We start from the raw sequence: 20,379 nt of genomic DNA, 5'->3' as shown, positions 1-20,379 counted from the left end.
ATAAATTTGTGTAGGATGTCTTCCTTTACTCTGTTGTGCTATTTGGTGTGAAATAGGCACCGAGGGTGGGACCCATTTTACAGCTTTGAATGGTGCTGTCTCTTTCAGCAAGCCTTCTGTGGGTCTTTGCTGCCCTAGTTTTGGCTGTCGAACCTTAGCTGGGTACTTGGGAGAGCTGCTGTGCCCTCCCGGCAGTGTGCTGGGCAAATTACAGGCTGGGAGAGGGAAACACCCCAAAGCCGTGCTGGGGTGCTGAGCCTCTGCCGACGTGTGCAACTTGGGCTGGGGACAGTTGGACTTTTTTAGCGAAGGTTTTTGCCATTTGAGCAGATACAGTTTGTGTAACTTCACTCTTCTTGCTTACTCAGTGAAAATGTGTCTTCATCTGAGGACACGTGACATCAGTGGGGTTCAGGTTAGCTGCTCTGATGCATAGACCTCAAAAAGAAATGAGCATGCTTTAAATGATGCATGTTCTGGGTTGTTCTTGTGAGACGCTAGGTCATATGAACTGTTTTCAAGGAGCTGGGGCAAAATCCATAACAAAAAACATGCAGGATGTGTATTGTAAAGAGTCCTGATTGCATTTGTTTGATCAGAACTGGTGAGTAAATTTGTCTACATGTGTGTGTATGGGCATTTGATTTGTATAGTCTTTGAATTGTGACATGCAGCTGTGTCCTTTGGAGAGGCACAGAAGAAACTTCTGTAGATTTGTAGGAAAATATATAGCATTAAAGTTTATGCTGTTGCTATCATTTGCTCCAGATCTTGCAGTGGATAAAAATATACACGTACGAGATTACTCCATATAGGCAATTTGGGTGATTTAGAAGTTCGTGTTATAAGGAAAGTTTGCTTTGAAGATTCTGGAATTACTTGGTGGTGTTACAGAAGGAAACTTTTGTTTTCTAGTCACGTAAAATTTAAAATTTGTTACAGCTCTGAATAGACAGGTTTTCTTACAATTTGAACAGTGTGATTGAAGACATCTGATTTTGTTTTCCCCTACTTCTCACCCTCTTATTGTTCTTTTCAGGAAATGCCATTGCCATTTAGGGTACTGGATTTAGATGTGTTCTACATATATCCACTAAGAATAGCACTGGAGTTTGAAAGTAGTCATGTATTCAGGCTTCTCCAGCAGTGCCTTGTCATGCTGCATGGTTTACCCAAAGCCTACACTTAACCAGTGTGGGCTGGCAACATGAGTCACTTAGCAAAGTCTGTCTACTTTTAGGCTGTACCGTGAGAGTTTTAACTTGCTAGGGTCTGTGGTCCATCCTGGTCTTTTGTTATGCTTCCTGATACTGACTGGGCAGATGGGGGGAGATGCTGCTTCTAACTCCTGCCTCAAGGGTCAAGCTATGAGCCTATGCCAATTACGCTTTTTTTTAGAGATGTCAACTTTAGGGCAGTGCACTTATAAAAAATTACTTGGTTTGAATCTGCCTGTCTTGAGTCCATCCATTGTGGCTTTTTAGTTGTACTGTGTCACTCAGAAGTGGAGCAGGCCAAAATTAACATGCCTCTATCCAGCTATTCTTGAAGATTAAAAACATGTCGGCTCGCAGGCATTCACTCTTCTAAGCTGCCCAGAGAGATATAGCAGAAACAATACCCCTCGTGCTGAGTTACAGTGGCATACTTTACTTTTCTGGGAAAGGAATGGATGTGGGTGCCTCATGCTGAAAGGAGGTGCCTTTCTTATTACTGTAGTAAGGAAAAAAAGGGTGACTTGCTGAAGCTGGTTTGTTTTTTTTTTTTTGATGGCATCTGACTGGTAATTTGTGTCAGCTTTGTACCACTGATTCCTTTTTGTGACATGAAGGCAGCTGGCTAGCCTGGGTCTGCATCCCCTTTGTAATGTGGTTCGCCTGGAGAGCTTTGACTCAAACCATTCATACAAGGAGCAAGTACAGTTATTGCTGTTGTATGTGCAGCGTATCATATTAAGTAAAACAGTGTGGGTGTCTTGAGTTGCAGAACTGCTACAGGTTGCTCTTGGGTATCTTTAAAGCTGCAGAGGGATGATCTGTGCCTGGTTGTGGTTCTGGGCATACCTGTGTGCTCTTCTGGTGAATCTTTCCATTGCTTTCATTACTGCTTCAGTTACAATTTCTGGCTGTGTTTCCATTTCAGTAGGTATCAGGAACCACCTTTTGAGTTTCTCATTGGTACTTGACAGTTGTGTATTTCCTACCTCATTACAATGTCTGGGAGAAACAGGAGGTAACTGTAGGCATAAGCTTGCTTTGACTTGAGTTTAAGGAAATTTCCAGTCAAATGTATCAAATCCCGAGTAGTTCTATAGTAAAGGTGGCGGCAACTTCTGTATAAATGCCAGCAGTGCTGTTGGTGTATCACTGATGCCTTTTTGTCCTTTCCATCAGTACATTAGAAGCTTGCAGTGGTTAACTGGCTGACGACTTGTCATCTTCTTGGAAAATATGAACACCTGAATTGGTTTTTCGCTCTGTTTTTTAAGAGAAGTGCTTCTGATTGGGGATTCTGTGCCTCATTCCAGCTGAATGTCAAAACCAAGAATATAAAACTGTACCTTTAGATGGCTCCAAGGCATTTCAGACCTCTTAGATACTAGTAACAGCGCAGTATGTGCATTACAGCCGTGGAAGTTCTTTTGTTGTATTCTTATCCAGAATCATCCTTTTGCAGTATTTTTGTTTGCCAGTTTGTAGGGAAATCTTCAATATGTGGCATACTTATAAAATTACTTGGACATTTTAGCTATAACATACATTAAAACCCACATATATTGTGTGTGCAATTAGAGACAGCTTGTAACTCATGAGAAAGATGATTGATTTATAGTTGATTTCCCTGTTGGCAGAATAAACTGGTTTGCTAGAAGAGATGAGTAGAAGGGAATTGAAAGTAAGTCCTCCATCTGAGTTAAAAAATACTTCCCTATTTGTAAGCCCCTCACAAGGAGAATGGGGTTTAATTTATTTGCAGTGGGTGGATGTTATATTTTAGATCCCTGGTCTCTCTTTACTGTTCTGCCTTTAACAAAGCTATTCTTTATTGCACAAAGACAATGACAAGGCAGGGCGGGGAACAGAAAAAATTAATATTGTAGTGTGTACACATGAGAATAATTCCATGTATTATTAATGGTTTTTGTGGTGTAGAGCCTGATGCTTCTCAAGATTCCAGTTCACAAGAAGCCATGCTCTCCAAAATGTTCTCAGGCTTTCTTGGATGAAGACACCGTGGTAAGTGAGACTGGCAAATCCTTGGCAACAGAAGTGTGCAAAGGGAAGCTGCATAGATTAGTTACTGCACAGTTTAAATAAACTTCAACTGAAAAGCCCTGTGCACCAGTACTATCCAACAAACTGCAGGCTCTCCTCCTCATCACCCTTCTCCCAAGCCTTTGTGACAGCTGATGCAGCAACTTACGTTTTGGATTATATTTGCTCAGACAGTTTTTTAAAAACCATCCTATTTAATTTCTAGTCACTTCTAGTTTCCACTGTGAAAGGAGCTGTGAGGAATCCCGGCCATCACAGTGAGATACACTGTGTGTGTGTGTGAGCAGGGGAGGAGGAAGGCTTGGCAGGCTCCGCAGTATAGAGCAGCCTACAAATTCATACAGAATTGCATCTCTTTTGAGCCTTTAGTTGCCAGCTGCCTGCGATGAGTGCTCCAGTCCTGTAACAAGGTCCTGAAAATTTCTGAAGGCTGGAGTAAGCTTTATATCAGGGAGCTGGCTGATGTACTGGTCCTGCTAACAGCTTCTTGCCAAGGTGGCAGGTTGTCGAGGCATAGTTGAAACGACCTGTAATATAGCTGATTTTTCCTAGAAAACGATTTCTGCTCTCAGAGCTAGCTGGGTGAGGGAGTTGGAACCAGGGAGCTTATTGCCAGGTCTTGTTGGAGGTTGCCCTTGGCCTGATTTCTTTCTGGCAAATGTTGACTTGCCTCAGGCTGCTGTTGAACTGGTGCCTTTGCAAATAAGAGATGCCAAAGAGCCTGTGCACTGCAGAGGGACAGAGTGGTGAGGCGCAAATGACTGGACAGCTGCCATGTACAGCTTGTGTAACGCCTTGCCTTCTGCTGGGAGTTGATGCTGAATGTAACATACTACTTTGTTTGACGTAACAAGGCTGGTACTGGACTACGTGTAAACAGCGGCAGAGTAATGCTGATTGCCTTCTGCACACAGGACACACCACACTGTGGAACTGACTGCACAGTATGTTTCCAATTTTGCATATCGTAGTAAAATTTCATAAGAAAGCAGGGAAACTTTAAATCATGAAAAGAAATCAACAAACTTGACAGCACATTTGTAAACAGGCAAGTGCATGGATCCTTTGATTATTGTTTGGTCTAACTGTAGTGGAAATCCATGTCAAATCTTTCACAATTTTTAATGACATGGGATCAGACTTGTAAATGGAAGGTGAGAGCACTAAATCAAGGAACCTGAGCATTCCAAAACCATAAAGCTGAAGAGATTTATTTTTTTTCCCCTCCTGTGAAACATCGTGCCTGGTTGAGATACACAGAAAACTGCAGAGCTGATATTTTTCGATTATTTAAAAAAAAAGGGGGGGGGGGGGGGGAAGGCTTTCAGATTTCTCATTTCTACATAGAAGACTTCAGGGTTAGGATTGTCCTGGTGCCGTGAGGGCTGGCAGCAGGACAGGGACCTCCCCCAGCAGCCCAGAGGCAGCGAGCAGAGCTGGGACGGGGACCAGCCTCTGCTGCAGGGACAGGGTGGCTCAGAGGCCAAGCCAGGGGGCCTGATGGGTGAGGGGCTGGCAGGGTTTGAGCTGGTGTGTTATGGGGAGTGTTTGACCTCCAGCTGGATTTTGGGTTAAATTCCACATTATTTACAGTGTATTAATTCTTAGTAATGATTTAGGGTATGGTTTCAATTTACTGTGAAAATTATTGCTAGCTTATTACTTTTTGTGTGGATTTCTTAATTCCACCCCTCCGCCCCCCATTCATTCTTTGACATTCTCCCTTTTCACATCCCTATCTCCAGTCTGTATGACAAACTTGCAGGTTGTCAGTCTGCCTTTAATGGCAAGCCCTGAAATCTCACAAGTCAGTTTTTCAGACTTGGATGATTCTGTGAGGAGGAAACAGTGAGAAATACGATGGCATCCCTATCGTGCCTTTATGAAAAACAACAACTGATCTTTGCTGTACAGATGTCCCCAGTTTCTTTGAACATAATAATATTTTGACACTCAGAAGAAACTTGGTAGGACAAGAATACAAACAAATCCGTAAACCTGTTATTTAAAAATGTCTGTTCTGCTGTGAGTTTGGCTTGTTCGTTCTGTGAGCCTCTAGTTGCCGTCTTCAGGATGTTTATGAAACTTGAGCAGTTTTTCAGTACTGAGCTGCCTTTGTGAACAACTAAAATTCATAGAACTGGCTACTAAAGGATTATATCCTAATTAGGTTAAGTGAACCCTGACCTTGGTAGTTTGAAGCTGTCTGCCAGCTTGCTTGCTGGAGCTGCTCCTTCCTGCCAGATGTGGTTCATCAATGCTAGGTGTCAGCCTCCCCAGTAACGAAAGGGACCCAGAGCATGGCTATCCTAGAGTAACGTAGCTACACTGAATACAGTGCGACTTCATATTTCCCTGCTTAGCCCTGCTGCTTCCCAGCACGCTCTGCCCTGGTGTCAGGAGGCTGGGGCTGAACCTGCTGCTGCATTTCCAGGAACTAAAGGAGATGGGGCATTATCTTTTTTGCTGAGGACCATGGTGCTGGCCACAGCCTCTCAGTTTCTGCTCTTGGACTCACAGGATGGGAGGGATGAGGAGAAGAAAGGGGTGCTGCTGGGTATTTGGTAGTGATGTGATGCAGGTGGGAGGAGGGGAGAGGTGGGTGTGCATGATCACTATCTGTGTTGCCCTGCACTAGCTGGGGATGCACTTCTGGTTTGTGCTTCCCCAGGTGTCTTGTTGCCTGGCTGAGTGGTGCAGAGGCTCTGCTGAAGCTGGGACTGGGTTACCAAGGGAGAAGGAGAAGCCCACTGTATTTGCTGCAAGGACTAGGAAAAATTTTGTTTCCATTTTGTCTTCAAGCTCGTACCTTTTGTAGAACCTACAGATTAGCCCCATACACATTCTTCTCTCCAAAAAGGTTTCTTTTAGGGTCCTGTTTTAGGTGCTTCAGTCACCTCTGCTGTTTCTAATAGTGGCAGTAGATTTTCACTGCCCTCTTCCCTCTCCTGAACGAGCAGTGGCAATTCTGGAAACATGGCTTCGGTGCATTGGGGTAATGAGTTTTAAGGTGTTATATTGATATTGCCAGGTTTCTCTTTGCCTTAAACCAACAGTTAGGCTTCCAAAGACTAAGGAAATTTAATTTCATGTTGATGTATTTTTATTTACTTCTTTGTTTGGGGCACTTGATGCCTCTGAGCATTGTCTTTGGCAGTATGGTTTAAATGTGTATATATATATATATAATACAAAGTTAACGCTTCTCATGAATCGTGTAATTTCATCAGATACAATCCAAGAGAACCACCAGAAGATCAAAGTCTAGTATATCAAAAGCCATCAATACAGTGTGTTTTTTCGTAGTATTTTCGTAATACAGATGTATCATAGTGAAACTGGAGCATCTAAGCCCATATCCTTACAAATGGCCTTGGTAACCGCTCTTTCAGAAGGAAATCTGTTTACCCTCTTCTTTTCAGTGGGAGTGGGAACTTGGAGGATATCTTTCTGATAGGGAGTTGCCCTGACATGGATGTTAATGAAAAATGAGCAAGGGTTTGGAGGGAGTATCTCAAACGTTCCTTTAAAATCTAATCAGCATTATTTTATGCTGACTGTAGCAAAAGCGCTTTTGAATCTACCTTAGGATATGATTAACATTTATTATTTTAAGCAATATGAGCAAGCCACTTCTCATTGGTTGGTTTATATAACTTGTGTGCTTTTGGCTGTGAACTCCATATTAAACACTGTTTGTTTTGAGACTGTTTTTATTACTAGTCTTCAGGAGTAAATTAAATTCCTACCTCCTGAGCCTTGACAGCAGTTATTTACTTTTTCCTTCAATTGCTTAGTTTGCTATTTTAAGCTCCTCTGCCCTTTTTTCTTTCCCCACCTGTTTTTCAGTCGTCTTTGCTCATTTTTTGACCTGCTGACTGCCCTGCATAGCTCTGAGTTGTTCCTTCAGCTCTTCTTCCCTGGTGTAATGCCTGCTTTTTCTCCTTTGTGATACCCTTGCAAAGCATTAGTAAAGCATGAGTAGTCCTGGAGTCCTTAGAAGTCTCAGTTTTTCTTCCAAGAAGGGCCTCCAGTATTAATACCAACAGCCCTTAATGCTTTTGTCTGTTTGCAGGTGTCAAGGATAAAATGACAAATTTTCTAGAGCAGAGACTTTGCTCTAGAACCCAACGTTCATGCTTCTAGTTTCTTTAAAAGAAAGCTGCTCACATGGAAGTGAGACATAAGTGTGCTGTGACAGACTTCTGGACTGCAGTTGGATTTATTCATAAGAAGATAACTAGTGAGAAAATGTAAGCTGACAAGTTGAAGCTAACCTGGGGAGAAGTCCTGCTTGAGGCAGCTGAGGATAATGAGCCACAACAAAAGATACAATTTTTTTTTTTTAAGTGGTGACTTAAGCAGAGAAAGTGAAGGAAAGTTGCTCAAGGGAGAAGTCCTCAAGGGAGCTCACTGCCAGTGTAGGGTTTACAGTGGTTCTCTGTCACTTCTGACACTCACTGCACTTACTAAAGAGCAAGAAGAGGTCACAGTCAGTAACTTCAAATTTTTCCACTCCCCTTATGTTTTCTAGGAATTTGTTGGAGAGTTCCCTATGGATTACAGGTGCTCCTGATGCTAGTTTTCAAGTGTTGGTGTAGTGTCTGATACTTACAGCTGAGATTTTTTTTTTCCTAGGGAGCCTTTCTTTTAGTCTTCTCATAAAATCTGAAAAATATGTTTAAAATGGCAGAGCTTCTGAAGTAACATGTGACTCAAGGATAAGAGAAGAGAGGAAAGCAGCGTGTCTGGTGCTGTGGTATTAAAGGATACTGAGATGTGCCAGTTTGAGTTTCAGCATTTAAAAAAAATAATTTGTTCCATCTGTCACCAGTTCAGAATAGATCAGGATTAGTTTTCGATCTCTTCCTTTGGAAGGTTATCCCAAAGTCCACTGGAACTTGTCATTAAGGAGACTTTCAGTTTAAATATTCTTTACTTAATTAACCAGTTACTAGTAGTTCTACCTTTTTTAGTTACCAGTACTAATACATCTTTTCAGTCCCTTATTGGCATTCTGTAGGTTTTTCTGCTGTTTTCTCCTGGTTTTCTGCCTTTTCAGTCTGTTCCTAAAATGTAGGCCTGCATTACAGACCCTATAATATCTTAATGTATGGGGGGAAAAAGCATATTGAAGTATGTTCGTAGGAATTATTTCTCTGGATCTTAAAAGATAACACACTTACCTGTAAGATAACATTTGCCTCTTCAGAGTCCCAGTTTGCTTTTCCATCTTGCAGTCTTCTAGTGCACCTAACATTTCACCTGCTCACAACGTACGCTGTCCTCTCATCCTCTCCCCGTTGAAGAAGCCTCTGAAGTGTCATGTTTATGTAGGGCTTTATGTGTAATTCAAGCTTGATTTGTTATAAACTTGGTTTCTTAAATTTCAAGAGAAAAGTCTAGAAAAAAAACACCAACTGCCTCTGCTTAGCACAGAAGGTAGCAATGGCCTGTGAGAGCCCTTTGTGCTAAAAGAGTTTGTGACACAGGCAGGAGTCCCACGCTCAGGATCTGCTGCCCTGATGGAGGTGTACCCTGCCATCAGGGATGGAAAGCGCTGTGGCATGTAAGCATTTTTATCTGAACAGAGTTTCATCCCAGTGCCTGAGGTCGTCTTTCACCCTTTCAGGTAACCGAGAGACAGATTAGTCAGTGAAACTGTTGAGTGAGGGTGGCTCTTGACTTCAGTGGTATGCAGCTTATCCAGTGTCCTGGAGGGCTGCAGCCATCCCAGCTCTTAGGAAACTCTGATGAGACCAGGTATGCGCAGCTGAATGATGCTGTTAACAGACCCATGTTGCTTTCTTTCAGTGAGGTGAAAGCTTTCTCTGCCAGCCCATCATTTCCACATGACTCCAAATTCACACAGCAGCTTGATTTTGGGGATGTGTGAGTAAGATCCATCAGCAAAACAATTTCAGAAATAAGTGCCTCTGGGCACTGGACACACATATCTAGGGGGTCACAGAGTCTCCAAAGTTCTGGCAGAAGCGGAGGGGTTGCTAGCAGGGTGCAGGTGGGCAATTCTCAGCTCAGGGTGCTGAACCACTGTGGAGAAAAGGACCAAACATTCGTCAGCAGAAGTGCTGAGAGAAGCTAGCCTAGAAAACAGAGGGCAGGTGGAGATGTGCTGCAGGGTTATAAAATAGCTGGAATTCCCTTAATTGCCTGGATCTTTGTGCTTAAGTAGATTAGGCTATTGTAGTCCATTTGACTGGTGACAAAGCTGTGAATAATTAATATGAGCTGGTGTCTGACAGGATGGGACAGAGTCCAGGTTTATCTGTTGACAAATGTGGACGATGCTGTGTGAGAGCAGCAAAGAAACCAGTGGTGCTTACAGACGTCCAGACCATGGGCAGTGTGTGGGCAGCCTTTGCAGAGCCTCTTGTAGGTAGTCAGGAACAGAGTGCAAATCCTTCTATATCAAGAGCTGTCTGTATTTTCCATACACAACCCTACAGCTGCTGTAAATAAAGAAGGCTTTGCTCTCCTGGTAGGCCTAACCTCTGGCTTAGACCACATATGTGCTCAGGATCACAAATATATTATGCAGTATGCAGCTATGGTAGCTGTGTTTTATGTAGAAGTAATGCAGTGTGTTGAAATCTGTTGATTAAGAAATGTATATTTTGTTCAACTGAATTCATTTACATTTTGGCGTTCATGACACTTTTTGCCCATTCTTTGATGATATTCTGTGGTACTGTGACTGTTCTTGATCATAAAAAGAGATACTGCTATTAGTTTTTTAAATATTATTTATTAAAGACTTCCTTAAGCAAAAATCAAACTCCTCATGGCCTGAACAAAGGAAACATTCTTCTCTAACCTCCTCCCTGTTGGTCTCCTGCTGGCATAAGTAGCTGCCATTCAAAATATTCAGGGACTTCATTCATGCACCTGTCTTTTTGCGGTTTTTATTTTGTTTTGCTGAATTTCAGTTTATTGCAAGATCCTTATCCGGTGGAGCCCATTAAAAGGGAGAGCAAATGCTTTTGGGTCTTCTCTTGCCAGCTTAAAAAATCATGGAAGCTAACTTCTTCCTCTTTCTCTGCACCTAGTTACTTAAATTCGATTTGGCAATGAGTCCTAACAAAAAAAAAATTAAACCCCCTCACTGGTCATGCTGAAAATTGGCATTTCGTGAGAGCACTGTTCATGTATGTTATGTTCAGATTTTTCCCTTTGAGCCAAGCTCCCAGCTTGTTCCCCATAGCACATCTACTTGATGAATCGTAGTGGTACCTTGTAGGTTGCCCTGTTCAGCAATCAAGGGAATGTGGCTTGTGTGGGACATAAGGAACAAAACCAGGAGATGACTGATATTTCTCTTGAAAATGTACTAATGTCAGCTCCTAAGTATATCTTTATTAGCTTCTTGAGGTGCTTTCCTTCTACACACACACAGAAATCAACACTTTATTTCAATAGTAGAGGCCTTTCATCTGTATGTTTCACCATTTTGTCTGTATTTTTTTAAAAAATAACTTTCTGTTGAAAACCAGCTATATATATGTTTTACAACTCTGAAATTGCATTTTAAGCAAAATTTGATGAAATCTTCACTTCCCACTGAATCATTCAAAATGTCACATCACAAGAGCAAGCCAGAACAAACCAGATTTTCCAGAACTAGGATTCTGGAAATGCTTCATTTGTTTTCATTGAAGGTAAGGACACAAATTTCATGAAGTATATTATTTTTTATGGCTTCAAGTGAAGAATATTTAAAAAATAATTATGCAAGGCCTTTGGTCATTTTATGGGTATACTGCAAGCAGTACTGGAATACACTGCTTATCCTAACACTGAACACATAATTGCAGTAGAAGCAAATGCGTTTGTAGTGGAGCAGGATATCTGGGAGCAGCCTATGACTGCACTAAGATTCCTGGACCGTGTGTGTGTTGGCAAAGATGTTTGTAGCCTATCCTTAAGTCTGCCAGCTCTTCCCTTGACTGCTGCTGTGTTATAGGACTTCTGCCTGGGTTGAGTCAGAGCCACTTGAACAACTTCCACTTTTATTACCAGTCTGGAGGGGGAAAAATAAACCAGAATCAGTGGTGGAAAGTGTTTTGCTTTGTATTTGTTGTATCTAAGATATCTGCATGTGTACATAAAAGAAAGCAGAGTTGAATTGTACTTTACAGAGCTTTCCTGGACTAACACTAACTTCTGTGTCCATGCAGTTTCCATCTCACCACTGATTTTTGAAGAGTAAGCTGCATGAGCATGGCTGCCTATTTCTGGATATGTGACTTCATTGAAATGAATGAGACGCCTTATGCCAGGAGTAGTGCTTTCTTTGTCACACAGGATTTGCCAGCATGTGAAATGAATTTTGTTGTGTTAGATAACTTCTATGTAAAGCGATAGTTTTCTCAACATTTGTAATTAATCTGTTTTGAAACACCTTCATGTCTTGGTGTCAGCTGCAGAGTTTCTTTATAAGTCACATTGTGTCACAGATGGCAAGGGAGGGGGTAAGAATTATCTTTTGGGAAAAGAACCTCTGCCTGCATTTTCCTAATCAGATTTGTGATTTCTGTGTAATTGGACAGTTTTATTTCACAAAGCATAAGCTACTGCTGGCATGCAAACTTCAGACATCTCTGACCTCTTTTGAACTTGCTAATTCTGAAGCTTTCTGTTCTGCATTTCAGTTGTGCTTTGATTATGATGACTTTGAAAGAGCTGTTCTTTGATGGAATCTTGTATGAGGCATCTCTCTTGAAGCAAGTTAAAACCTGTGCTGTAACACACGGTGCTTGCATCTTTATCAATACTGAGACACAGTGAATTAATCTGTGTATAGCCCTGAGGGGATCTTCTTGGTATAAGATTACTTTCTGTGCCTGAAAGACTTTATACCTGCAAGGAATAGAAGCACAACAGTGGTGTGGAGCTTGTGAGTGTGCATCGAAGCTCAAATCTGTGCTATGTGTCCTTTTCCATAAATACAGGCAGGGAAATTTCTAAACGTCTCTGGAAGTTAATCATCTGGGCTACTAAACTGTGCATATGATTGTTAACTTGGTCTGGATGAGTGAGCTGTGTTTGGATTCAGGAGCCCTCTACTTCCCAGTTCAGCACTGTTCTTGCTGAATATGAGATTGTGGGGTTTCAGTGCTTTAACTTGCTTTCCCGTGCATTGCAAAGACAGTTTGGACTACTGACTGAGTCAAGCAGGGGACTGAAAAAGTGATGTGGCCAGTGGGAACATCCTTTGAGGAGGGAGGAGGGCAGATGAGATCTTTTGAGTTACTGTGCGTGTTGAACACTGTTTAGTATGAGCAGTTGCCATTAGATTCTCTACATTTTAAGCATGTTCATGAATAACAGTTGCATTTCTGTATCAACTAACCTGTAGGAAGGTTCAAAGTAAAGGAGCATCTGTCTATGTATTAATTGATTTTGCTGACTCTTCCTCTGCTGTTTGTTCTGCTTTGATTTCTGTAACAAAGTTTTGCGTTTGGGTTTTGGTTTTTTTATAGCCTTACAGCCCAGATGCAACAAAACACCTGAGTATACAAATACTGAAATCCCACCGAAGCCAATGGTTTTTAAGCATGAGCTTTGCCGAACTGGGGCATAATGTTAAACCAGTAAAGAATGAGATGAAAAACCTGGCTTTCTATTTTTACTACCATCATAAAATGAGTGCAAATATTTTTATACACAAAATAAAGCCCTCTAATGTGAAGGTCATGACCATTTTTGGTACCTTTTCTACCTCCTCATGTACATCTTCCAGACTTCTGAGGTCTTAGAGTGACCTAGCCCTGCCATAGTGCAAGAAGCACTACAGTCTGCTGCATGTAAAGCTAGGTTTTTAAATTCATATATTTGATCTGGCTTCAGGTACTGTGGAACATAAAACTCTAAGGCAAAGCATCGGAGTCACTAAATCCAGATGTTATAAGCTTATTGGTGGAAATTGACCATCCTTTTCTTACAAACACTTAAACTGATCAGCTGTTTGAATATGGAAGGAATTCCGGAGTGCTCCCCTCTGTTTTGAAGGATAGATAGCATGCGGAATGAATCTTTTCTCTCTTCCCATTATCAACAGTAGCCAGTGACCGTAGACCAGACGAGATGCCATCTAAGCTCATTTAATTCACATTGTTTCCCTGTGTGCAACACACAGTGTCATTACAACTGGGTTTTTTTTGTTTGTTGTGGGTTTTTTCCCCACTTTGTTTTCCTTTTGGTTGTTCTGTGAAGTTTGCCATGCAGCTGAAATTGGAAATTATCACTATATTTTTAGGGTTGGTTTTTTTCTGTTCTCCATTTCCCAGCAACGTTCAAAAAGTTGTAAATGCAGTGATCTTTTCTGAAATACATATTTAAGTAAATTTGTCGAATCACTTAGGTTGGAAAAGACCTTTAAGGTTATCAAGTCCAACTGCTGACCTAGCACTGCCAAGTCCACCACTAAACCATGTCCCTAAGCACCACATCCACATGTCTTTCAAATGCCTCCAGGGGTGATGACTCTACCACAATCCTGGGCAGCCTGTTCAAGCGCTTGACAACCCTTTTGGTGAAGAAATTTTTCCTAATATCCAGTTTAAACCTCCTCTGTTGCAGCTTGAGCCTGTTTCCTCTTGTCCTGTCACTTGCTACATGGGAGAAGAGACCGACCAAGAAATTCAGGCAGTTGTAGAGAGTGATAAGGTTCCCCCTCAGCCTCCTTTTCTCCAGGCTAAACAAACCCAGTTCCCTCACTAGCTCCTCATAAGACTTGTGCTCCAGACCCTTCACCAGCTTCGTTGCCCTTCTCTGGACACGCTCCAGCACCTCAGTGTCTTTATTGTAGTGAGGGACCCAAAACTGAACACAGTATTTGAGGTGCGGCCTCACAAGTGCCCAGCACAGGGGCACGGTCCCTTACCATGTCCTGCTGGCCACACTGTTTCTGGTACAAGCCAGGGTGCTGTTGGTCTTCTTGGCCACCTGGGCACACTGCTGGCTCATATTCAGCTGACTGTCAACCAAATTAGTGCTATATTTAAGGCTTCAAGCTTCAGTAGAGCATAAATTGGAACATTGACTTCTGCTGATTTTCACAAATTTTACCTCAATTTTTGGTAGTCCTCATAAACCAGGAGCAAACAAGCATGAGAAAAGAAAAAAAAAAGGGGGGGGGGGGGGGGTTAAGAAACTCAGTGGTGTAAATTGACAAAATAGTATCACCTAAAAAATATGAGCTTTTGTTAATGTGTTTTGCTGGACTGCAAGTACAGTAGATAGGAAACTCTTTAGTGTGTCTGGTGCTCAACTAGGGAGGAGAGCACTGCTGTTGAGAAAAAAGCCCTTATTGCAGGCTAAATGCTGTAGCCTCTTGTGCTTAAGTGCCTGAACTTGTCCTGTCTCAGGGCAGTACGCTGTAAGAAGTTTCCAATTGGTTTTGTGAACTATATTGTTGTTGTCTATAGCTTGTTTTCATTTGATCCAACTCGAAAGGAGTTAAGAAATGCCTATCTCAGTCCTGGGAAAATGCCTCTTAGAGCACACATTGCTTCCTTTTCTCAATTATAGAGGATTTATAGCACAATAGCGTGTTAAATGCTCATGTACACACCTGCGTACACAGTGCCTGCCTTGGCATCATGTTCTTGTGCCCCAGTTCTGCTAGCAGACCTGCATGGGTGAACCTTTGCAATGGGGAGAGGGGTCCTGTGTGTGTGACCCTCAATTTGCCCATGTGCCATCACTCACATAACCAGGGGCAACAAAAAATGGAGCACAAGAGTTCTCATTCCCTTTGTCCATATTGGTAATCCCAGTGGCCCTGGTGAAGATCTTACAGTGAATAACTCCACAAAGGTTTATATGCGATCATAGGCTTTGATGTTGTGTTTCTCACTTACTGGTGCTTTGGTTTTCCTTTTCACTTTTTTTTTTTTAATGAAACCTTTAAGTCTTCTACTGGTATTGATTTATCTTTTGTGCATTTTTATTGCCTTGCTGCTGTTTGTCACAATCAAATGATCCAGTGAGAAAATACCTGGTTTCAGGATCAAGATGGTGTGGTTTTATTGTTGTTTGTAGGATCAAGATGCCTAAGCAATTATTGATAGCTCTTCCAGCTCTGGAGACCTTTGAGGTGGTAAGGCAGAATGGAAAGATTGTTTTTAATTTAAAGGTTAATGCCATGTAATATCTGAAAGGTTTTATTGTGGAGGTTACCTACCCATTAGAGAGGTTTTGTCTGCCACAGCCTGAATTGGTGTGCCTGACAAGTGTGGTGAAGTTTGGGATCTTGTTGTCTGGAATAGTGTCTTTCTGTCTGCTTAGTCATCTGTGGTGCACAAAGAGTAATGTACTTAAGAAAGTCAGGGTTTGAGCAAAACTGAGGGACAGCAGAAGTCCTCTTAAAACTTCCTCTGCAATCTGATGGCATCTTTCTTCCTTCCCCGGCTCAGCAAATACCAACAAATTGATTGTCGCTTTTGTGTAGCAATCAAAGTACTCTCCTCCCAAAGCTTTTGCAGACATTAGCAAAAAGACAAAGGGAAGGACGATCAGATCCTAGAAATATAGGAAGTATCTTGCTCAACGCCTGGTTGGCTGTGTGTATTTCATTTACCTATCTTGTATTGTGTGCAGATGTGAATGTGTCACGGTAATCTGTGCTCATTCATGAATGCAGCTATATGCTCTGCTTGCTTCTCTTTCTTCAGCTGACCAAGGCCCCTGGCCAGGACAGCAAATGCTGGGCTGTAAGTGTGGAAATGGAGCCATCTTGAGAAACCGAGAATAGCAGTCTCTACTGAGTGTAGATTGTGGTACTAAAGCAGCGGAGTACTTCATCAGCTGCTTGATGTTGAATGTAAACATCTGTGATCAGTTTTGAGTGGGTTTAGGGTTAAACGAGTAGTCTCCTTCAGGCTGGTGAGACCACTTAAGGAGATACTTGTGTTTTGCTGAATGAGATTTGGCCTGAAGGCTGGCATCAAGACACTTGGAGTGAATTTGGCAACCATAAAACACAGGCAAAACTGATCCTGAAATGGTCTAATTTAGGTTTTGCACAAATAAGTAACTGTTGTGTGTCTCAATGTCCCGTTGGCTTGCTGGTTTGAACACTAAATGTGTTCTCTTAGTAATGAATTCTTCTTGTATGAGGATTTTTACCTTGTCAGAAGGCTTACTGTCATAGCTCCTCCTGCCCTGCCTGGCAGTCATATCCCAGGATTTATTCATTTGGCACAGACTTCTGGGTTTGTGGTGATAGACGCTGCCTATGTGTTTTCTACTATGTTGTGTGAAGTTGCATTAAAACTATGCTCTAATAAAAGGTATGTAAAGAGAAAGCTTTCCTATGCATCCCCCCCTTATAAAAATGTGGTGATTATTTTGTGAATTAAGAAATCTTTTTTCCTAACATAAAGAAAATTGCCTAAGTCCATAAATTAATCTCGTAATAGATCAGTCTTAAAATGGAAGTGTTATTTCATGTATTTGGCTTGTCATCTGCTACAACAAAATCCACAGCTGGTCTTTGCAGCAACCTGGTGTACCCTGAACCATGATGCAGGACATCTGTAAAGCAGCTTGTTGTTCTTGTCATTCTTCCTCAAATACCCAGTTTTTATACTGTGGTAATTTTAGCACTTTGAAGGCAGAACAATGCTTTGTCCTTATGTGGCTTGGTAGCTAATTTTGAATGTTTGTGAAGCAGAAATACTTGCTTTGTGGCCAAGAAGATGAAGATGAAACGGCAGATTGCTCAGGGTTGCTTATGGGGTGGCAGCAGTGGGGCATGAGGTGCCAGGTCAGGCCTCGTGGCTGCCGGGACAGAAGCCACCTGCTGCGGTGGGACAGCCTTGCTGCCACGTCAGGTGTGGTAAGGGCAGGTTTGTCAGAGCAGGGGCTGGGGGGTCAGCATGGAGAGAGGCAGGGAGGAGTAGCAGGGACAGGTGTGCCTGGAGACGGGAGAAAATCCAGCACCGCTGGGTGAGGCAGTGCCCAGGGCAGTGCATGGCCGTGTGGTGCATCCTCCCAGAGCCAGCCCATCTCTTCAGGGACAGCCCTCTGGACGAGGCTGGTTCTCCGTGGTGTGGCCCTGGGCTGGCGGACGCTGCCCAGGCGGCCCGTGGTGCTCCCCGGCTTGCGAAGGCCCTGCCAGCCCTGCTGGGGCCCGGCGTCAGCCGGTGGGCTGTCCGTGAGGAGCGAGATCCTGCCAGGGTTGGCGTGACAAAGATCTTTCCCGTGGTTCCCCAAGTTGGACCTGTTGTGGTTATTAACAGTAATGAAACATTGCTTATTAGGAAGGAAACCTGACTCGCTTCTCATTTTGAGCTAGAAAATGAGCTGGAAATGGGAGATGGCAAACTCCCATAAGCAGAGCCTCATTTCAGGGCAAGAGTAGTGAACAGCTCTTTAAGGCCAATTTTTGTTAGCAGACTTTCAAAGGAGCTCATTATTTCTTGTCTAAGGAAAGGTAAGTATGTAAGAGCGCACGTAGCTCTAACATTTACCGATTTTAAGTGCTAAAGTCACTGCATGCTAAAATTTGGTCAATTAAGAGTGGTAACACCAAGATAACAGTTTTATAACCCTCAGACTAAGTAATTACCTAAGAGTATCCCAATTTCTGACAGAATAATTGATGCTTAGAGAGGTGCTTATTTACATATCAAGGTCTTCATGAAGCCCTCAGGGATCACAGCTTGCTCTTTACATTATACAGTCAGACTTCAACAAAGCTTAACATTTTTATGTTGAGAAGTTTCTCAGATGTCAGTGTTTAGGCATCAAAAGTTCAACCACAATAATAAATACAAAAAATCCAGAGAAGTGGCTCCTAAGCGATAGGAAGCCTGTGCTAAATATAAAGCCCTTGCTTTCATGGGAGAAACTGTTTGCAAGTTCGCTTCATCAGGTCCCAGCTCGCAGCCTTCTGAAAATTAGTGAAAGGATTCTCAGTGATAACAACAAGCTTTGATCTAGGCCCAAGGTGAATTATGAGTTTTTTGCTACTTTTATGGTATGTGTGAACACAACTCTCTTGATTTTTCACATGCAGTCACCTAAATGGTTCACAGAGCTGCAGGACTGGTGCAAGATTTTGGTCTGACGTGAAGCACATGTATCTGCCACTTCCCTGTGGTTCCCAGAAGGAGCCACTGAGTACTGCAGGCTGGTTGTGGGTCCTGGCGCTAACGCCTGATGCACAAGTAACGCAGCAAAAAGAGTGATGGGAGGTGCAAAGAGTGTCATCTTTAGACAGTCTGAACCCTTGCAAGCAGTGCTGCGGCTGGTGCTGTGGAAAGGCACTGCCCTTCTGTAGATAGACCCTATGTGCTAAATCTGCTCCCGTGGAGCAGCTGTAGGTATGTGGGCTGGGCTTCTGGGTATTCCTGAGGCTGGTAGATTAAGAAGTAGAGTTTCACTGGTTTCTGGGCAGTTTATTTTGGATTTTCTAAGAAGTGGAATCTGCTGACAGATGGTGACAGTTATGCTGGAGAGGCAAATGTTGTTTGGGTAACTCTTTTATCCTTATGCTAAGTCATCCTAGCCATTAACATATCTTTGTTTTGATTTCTGCAGAAAAACTGTGTGCTTTGCACATGAAATGAGTAGCTTATTGAGGTGTCTAAATTATCTAATTTAGCATAACTTTAAGCTGCAGCTTGTAGAGAACATGGTCTCAGACCTCAACAAATAGTGATGAAGTATCCCCATAGCTGTAATTCAAGATACCATGCGTGAGAAGCTCCTGTAGCATCGTGCTGAGCCTCTTTATTACCTGCCTATTGCATGCAAGGTTTTGAGAAAGGTTTCTCGGAGGGGAGATTTGTATGAGCCCTTCTTGGAGAGGACTTATCTAGAATTGAGACTAGACTTTATGCTCTGAAGCTGCTGATTTTAAATAAATGTCACTTAAGGATATTATGAAGGCTGTCTTTCAGGCTGCCATATTTGTTGATGAATTACTTGAATGGTGGTGCTCCAAATGGTTTCTGTTTTTTATAAAGCAGTTTCTACCTTTATTTTAAGCTTTTAACTATTGGAACAGGTTTTTTAAAGTACAGAACTATACTATGTCTTTATTTTGAACAACCCCAGAAGATGCTTGATACCAAACTGTGTTTTTGAGTTGAGTGTAACTTGTGTTTGCAGGTAATGTACCTCCATGTTTTGTTCTTGGTATGAAGATCATGCAGGCTGTAAAAGAGGACTGTACTTCAGTTATGCATATTTTACTGCTGCTGTTTGGCCTGATGGCTGTTAACAGCCACTGACACTATGGAACCACTTTATAGTGAAACTTTTGAAGTGCCCCTTCATCTGTACCTCCTCTGTTCTCTATGCTCAATAGATCATCTTCAGGGTTGCTGGGCTTTCCATAACAGAGGAGGTGTGACTTGACATGTGCAACATGGCATGGCACAAAATTGCTTCAGGAGCAGTGAGAGAGATTTACTATTATGCTTGATTATAAAAAAAAAAATTCCCCCTTCCAAATTCACTATAAACTGGCTCTGCTATGAATCTGAGCTTTAGAGAAGCCCGCGCTGATGGCATTGCATAGATTATTGCATCCTAATCTTGCATGTCTTTTCGCAAAGCTTTCTTTTATTCTTAATTTTTATTTCCTTTCTTGCTGCGGTTTTTTTCTCTATTTTGTATTGTAGGATCGGGATATTCGCCCCTTGAAGATGATGAAGATGTGTATGCACGCAGTAGATATAAAGGTGAATGCTTTGCTTATGTGCTAAAGAGGATCAGCTGATTGCTGAGAGAAAGCTTCGTTCATTTTCTTCTAATGGATTATAAAATCTTGGTGATCCATGGGTTTTCTCATGGATTTTTAGATCAAGATTTACTTTCTACTTGGAAGTTAGACCAAGTACTGATCACCACTCTTTTATGCACCTGAGTAAGTAACTTTTGCACTGCCTTTGCTCTTGGAAGATCAGGTTGCTAAATCATGAAAATCTAGGAAGAGCTGCTCTTTCTTCTTCATACATCCTAAAATAACCATCAGTGATAAGCTGACTCAGAACCTAGGCCTGCTGATGGTAATGTGTAGAAGCACATGAAAGAGAACTTGATTTTCATGACTGTTTTTTTTCCCCCCTCC

At 42.2% G+C, this 20,379-nt stretch overlaps 1 protein-coding gene across 3 annotated transcripts in view; it reads left to right on the top strand.

Moving 5' to 3' along the window:
• Positions 1–20,379, top strand: part of SRPX (sushi repeat containing protein X-linked) — a 47,993-nt gene that overhangs the window by 7,870 nt on the left and 19,744 nt on the right. For 2 of the 3 annotated variants that reach the window (XM_055803006.1, XM_055803004.1), the window contains exon 2: positions 19,931–19,990. The exons of the other annotated variant lie outside the window; for it this stretch is intronic. In XM_055803006.1, the coding sequence (XP_055658981.1) occupies positions 19,931–19,990 (60 nt within the window). The remainder of the gene's footprint in view (positions 1–19,930; positions 19,991–20,379) is intronic. 3 annotated transcript variants of the gene reach the window in all.

This window comes from Falco peregrinus, chromosome 4 (assembly GCF_023634155.1).
Source record: "Falco peregrinus isolate bFalPer1 chromosome 4, bFalPer1.pri, whole genome shotgun sequence".
NCBI lineage: Eukaryota > Metazoa > Chordata > Aves > Falconiformes > Falconidae > Falco > Falco peregrinus.
The sequence above is the reverse complement of the archived record's forward strand: the minus strand, read 5'-3'. Positions and strand labels throughout refer to the sequence as shown.